The 6,000-nt window shown below is 35.7% G+C and overlaps 1 protein-coding gene across 1 annotated transcript in view; it reads left to right on the top strand.

Moving 5' to 3' along the window:
- Positions 1 to 2,452: 2,452 nt before the first annotated feature.
- Positions 2,453 to 6,000, top strand: part of LOC125233787 (serine palmitoyltransferase 2) — a 29,193-nt gene continuing 25,645 nt past the window's right edge. Inside the window, exon 1 of the mRNA XM_048139890.1 lies at positions 2,453 to 2,613. Coding sequence (XP_047995847.1) covers positions 2,458 to 2,613 — 156 coding nt within the window. The 5' untranslated portion in view covers positions 2,453 to 2,457. The remainder of the gene's footprint in view (positions 2,614 to 6,000) is intronic.

Below are 6,000 nucleotides of genomic sequence, written 5' to 3'. Positions count from 1 at the left end.
GCGAATCTTTTAGCGTTAGAGAACTCAATGCAGGAAAATGCAAAATTATCGACTTCCAGTTCCAGAGTTTCTGCTTTACCGACGGGGCTTATTTGACAATTCCAAAATTGATTAGGGTGCGGTTAGAATACAAAAAATGATTTTTAAATGTAAATTACGCTGATTATGGCTCTTAAACACCAGATTTTAATAAAAAAGTGCTGTTTATTTCTACAACAAATTATTGAATAAAGTATTTTAAAAGTCATATGAACAAAACTTCAACACTAATTTGGTATTTGAACGCAGCTCTTTAGACGTATTTCATTTGATTAACCCACGATTAACGTTGAATATTTCTATTACGTTGGTTAAAATTAATGAATGATTCAAAAATGATAGAAAACTCGGGTTATTAGTAAGTTATATATTGCATTTAGATATTCTAGATTTAATTTTGGGGTAATCTGAACGAATACTCTAATTCAGATCTTATGAAAATTGTAACTTTAATTCATCTACAAAAACCACTCAACGATGTCACTGTCGACAGTGTCAGCGTCAGCGTCAGTCACCATCAAGAATTTTATATATCTCTCTGGATAGTGCGTGCCGACCAATGAGTTGAAGCCAGGTTCATTCACCTTTACTCCTATGTTCTATCTCATTCCAACACTGTGATGTATTGCCAGATAAGTTAATAAAAAAAACGTATAAAACATTCTTCAATCAAATTGACTTACTTTTCTTTGTATTATACAAAAAAAAACTCAATCAAAAACCTTATTTCTCCGGTATTTACCTCCTGCGTACTATGGGAACACTAATAATAAAAAAATATGCCCGATATGTCAGAATTGTCAAAATTTTGCACCGATTCAGAGATTTATTTTGCAAAATAAACGTTTTTCGACGATTTACTTAAGTTCTGAGCTATGTATTGCATAGTGAACCATTGTGGAAGTAAATGGAAACCGAAATCCGACGTAAAATTTCACAAGTAAGTACTTATTTTACCAAAATGTTCATAAACCTCACTGGCAATAAATTTTCTTCTATTTTGCTTGTAATCTTGGTTAGTTCTTATCATTATATTGGTTTCATTGTCTCAAATTATATCAAAATTCCCACGAATAGGTTTAGAACGATAAATATGACCTTTAAAGAAAAATAATGCTATGTGTGGTTTTACGACTAGGGTGACCAATCTTTTTTCTTGCATGGTATTTACTCTTATTGAATGGAGCTAAATCTATCAACTTGGTACGGTTTCTATGTTCATAGTTCATATCACAGTATAATAATACCAACTTTATATAATTTATGTCTTTACAATTAACATGAATAATATTAAACTTTTCAGTGTTCCAAAAGATGAAGGAAGGAGGCAGCATTGGCTGTTGGCTGTCGATTGTACCGATAAAAGGAAATGTTTCAGAGCGTTCGACAATTTGCAGATTTGCACTTTAAGCCTGAAGATTATGACACAGAAAGAAATTATAAAAATCAGTCCAGTAACGACGGATATATCGTGGCCTAAACATTAAATTGAGATACATATATACATGCGAAGAGAATTGAAATACGTACGAATTGAGAACCACCTTCCTTGAGATTTGGGGCGGCGCTTAAAAATAAAGATACTGTTTTAAAACGTCCTAGTATTTCATTATTTCCCCATTGACAAATACTTCCCTTATATTTTTGTGGCTATTCCCACTAGTTACCACCAAGTTTTTACCTGTCCTAACTACTGGGATTTCCCCCACATTGTTAATTACCACACCGGGGGTTGATACCTACTGGGATTAGTTTTCCCAGTAGTTACTACCAAAATATTATTGTGATGACCAAAACACTAAAATATATATTCCATTGCATGCTTTAATAAACACAGGTGTCAGTTAGTAAAAGACAAATACTTATGTAACTCCGTATAGACAGATAAAGTCTAAGAAAAAAACTTACCTCAAAACCATACAGAAAAAGGTACGGTGAGCTAGATGGCGATACACCTTTGGGGTAGGTACGCTCAGATAGATGGCGCTAATATTAATATTTGACATTTTAACACATATCAATATCATATCAAGCTGAGAATATTGTCAAAACGGAGGTCACCATGTGTCATTTGTCAAATTGTTTGAATGACACGCCCAGTCGATAAAGCAGGCAGATAAGCAGTATTGTGCAGTAGCTGATAAAGCGCTGAAAGCGCTTGTATAATTTAGTACAAAATAAAGCTAAGAGTTTTGAATGATTCACGGTTATTTTCATTAGACTTATATGCAACTGCGTCGAAATATCGGGAGCTCGACAAAAATCAAAAAGGTAATCACGGTCTATATAAGTCTAATGAAAATAAAGCTAGTTTTTACGCCTAAAACATACAGCAGAAACATCGCTGCAGAAAACTGTTAAATCTGACGATTGTGGACTGTCTGTCCTTTGCATATTGCATATTTGCATTGCACAAGGATGGCGGTAATGACCGAGGACGGTAGTGTCGGCTCAAGTGAAACGAGACCATTGAAGAAATTACAGCAATCTAATGGAAAGAAATCTAGTGCTAATGGCAAAATAAACAATCATGAAAATATATACTCGAAGTCTACTCAGCCCAGTAGTCACGAGGTGAGTAACTGCAATATTTTTCGTGTTTAACCTCGTGCTTGATCGTTTTAGGGAAACTTTTCCTAGTTACTGGGGCGGTGGGGTCCGAGAAGCATGGCAAGTGTGTGGGTCCTCGTGAATTGTAAATGTTACGAATTCTCGTGGCCGATGTCCCGAGCTGGAATGTGCCACTGCGACAGCCACTGGACCATGAAACATTCCATTAACTAGTAGTTTCAATTGAGATCAGTGTATTTTATTTTTATTTAATAGTTCAGATGACGGCAGATATGATGCATGTTCATCTGCTATATATAGAAGTGGTTTTTGTACAATGCTTGATGAAAACATATTACCTAGTTTAGTATAATGAATACTACAGAAACATTATACTGTGCATAATTATGATTTTTACTATGAATTTGTGATTATTTCCTAGTCACCTATTGAATCTGTAAAAGATTTCCATAGTTTTATTTCAGGTATACATGTATAATAACTATTGCGCTCACTGCACGGGTAGCATGGTCGCGCGATAGACGATAAAATATCAGGCCGTCCCTATCGCACTATTAGTAAGTGCGATAGGGACGGCCAGATGTTTTATCATTTATCGCGCGACCATAATTGCCTGCCTGGACACAATATTCATGTATCAAACTAGAGAGTATAAAACTATGCCAGACTTGAGATTGTGCTGTAAGTGTTTTCCTCTATTGTTAACAGTACTCTGATTATTATGACACTTGGCAAGAATGTAAGATATTCATACTTATATTATAAATGGGTAAGTATGTCTGTGTCTGTTTGTTTGTCCGTCTTTCACGGCAAAACAGAGTGACAAATTGACATGATTTTTTTAGTGGAGATAGTTGAAGGGATGGAGAGTGACATAGTTTACTTTTTGTCTCTTTCTAACCCCCTACTTCACTAAAATGAGTGGTGGAAGTTTGTATGAAGCATTCCACAATCTTCGAATCTAATGCGAGCAAAGCCGCAGGCAAAAGCTAGTAGGTGGTAATAATCCTATGTAAGAGAGGATCCCTTTTGAAGATAAGCTTAGCTTTGGATATTATCTGTTTAGTTATATATTTATCATTCCTGCTGTCGACTGTTGCTGGAAGTCAAAATATGTATATAAATGCTGACTATGACTGGTATGTGTAAGCAACAATGACTGACTGGGCTAGATATGTGTCTGTAATTTTTTTCCATACTTCAAAATAGGGTTCCATACCTCAAAATTCGAAAATGGAATTGTTATTTAAATGCATAGTAAAGACTGACCAGAAATACAATATGACTATTGTCAGGAGGGCGCTGTTATTCTGATGTATGCGCTGACAGTTCAGAATAGTATGAAGAATAATATAGTTGTAATGAAACTCCGCAACATGGCGCATAGTCATATTATTTTTGATCAGGCTTTATGAAACGAGTTGCGTTCAAAGATTTTTTTATATTTTGTATAAAACCAGTTGTGTTCCAAGAGCTTTTTGCCTTTCTAGGAAACTCATTGGGTGCAAAACAATAGTTAAGTTCAATTTTTTAGGTAGCTTTAGATGCCCGAAGGACAAGTAGTCTAGAAATACAGTGCACAGCTGACGTTTTATAGTGTACATACTTTTACGCAACAGATTGACCATTCTGTTCTGAATTATTTTTACAAACATTACCAACAGTCTTTCAAACTTGAATTAAAATTATACAACTTGTTTTTATTGATTTCTGTTAACTTTAGGGAGGATTCTTTGCAATTAATTTCTCTATAAAGGGGCTCCACACGGTTTTCATCGATTTTTGATAAGTTTTGATTTGAAACTCCTAAATTTACACTACCCTGGCCATCGGTTCTTCAATTTTATATCTATTCGTAACTGCCATATTTAAAAAAAAACTTATTTTTTAAGGGTCTCGCACACTGATTACCTAATTTATTATTGTATGAAGACGATCAAATTATTTATATTTAATTTAACAAATAGTAATATACCGGGTGGTTCCTGATAATGAACCTAACAACGTGTCGAATTTAACGGAAAACAAAAAGAAACACGGTATATATACACTTTCAAAATCTTCCAAATTCATGACTAATATTCTGTAAATTAATGAAATATTACAGTTAAACTCAAGTCTGCACATGCAGCAAAAATGTACTCTAACGTAATTGCCCCTTTATCCATAACTGTAATCAACTAAGTATGTACTTGAAATGCAGCCGCACACTCCATCGGCAGAGAACAATCGCGCCATAAAGTGCAGGTGCCAATGGCGGGTACTGTCTGGTCTGATTTATAGACAATGGTACCGGTACCAGTACTGTGGTGAATTTGTTTTGCAACAAATTATAATATTATAATTAAATTATAATAAGGCGTAGTTACCCTTCGGGTTGGAAGGTCAGATGGCAGTCGCTTTCATAAAACTAGTGCCTACGCCAAATCTTGGTAGTAGTTTCCAAAGCGGACCCCAGGCTCCCATGAGCCGTGGCGAATGCCGATGCCGGGATAACGCAAGGAGGATGATAATTGTGATAGCATCTCAATAAAAATCATTCTAGTAACTAATAACTAAACTGTGCATTTTTACTTACGTTTACTAAGTTAAATAACCAACTAAATATTCTAAACTAATCAAAGAACTAAATACCACTACAGACTCTACAGATTCTAGATAATTATTCACTATTACAAATCTGCTTTCTTTTATATTTCATAAAATGGTAGCACATGGTACGAACGGCAGTACGAAGTTCCCGCAACAGACATAAACTAACATGGCCCCATGCCTAGTCGTTTACGTGAAAGGGATAGCATATCACATTGTTAACTCGGTAAAGAGGGATGGACGCGCCTCGGCGCCGCTCAGCACAACCATATTGACCAGTATAAATGAACTCCGCGGACAATAAACAATATTCAACAAAATAATTAATTTGACTTAACTGTGGAATGTTGTTCCATCTTTTTTACATGTAGAAGTGTTAGAAGACTTGCCACACCACTTTATGCTGTAAGAGACCATTGTTTGCAACCAAAATTGATTATTTAAGATTTTTTCCCGAGCGGACACGGACACTGTTAGCGGGTCGTATACTTGGGCGCTACTGATCGGTGTCGCACGCGTTCAAACTTTTATAAACCTGATTTGTCGTATGCTTGGTGACCGCGAGTCGCCCTGTAAGGGCCATCTTGTTGTATTGATCTGTGGGTCTGATTGATGTGTACATTTTATTCTGTAATTGGGGCTCTTTCCGCTGTATACAGTCTGTACAAGTGATGTCTACAGCCTTGGTGTCAGATCCATGATACTATTTTTTTAAAGCATTTTTTTTTATTATGGACTGATCGGCGATTGACCCTAGTCACACCTGATGGGAAGTGAAGACAGAGTCTAAGATGGAGC

The sequence above is a fragment of the Leguminivora glycinivorella genome, chromosome 1, assembly GCF_023078275.1.
Source record: "Leguminivora glycinivorella isolate SPB_JAAS2020 chromosome 1, LegGlyc_1.1, whole genome shotgun sequence".
In the NCBI taxonomy this organism is placed as follows: domain Eukaryota; kingdom Metazoa; phylum Arthropoda; class Insecta; order Lepidoptera; family Tortricidae; genus Leguminivora; species Leguminivora glycinivorella.
This window is presented reverse-complemented; position numbering and strand designations above follow the sequence as displayed.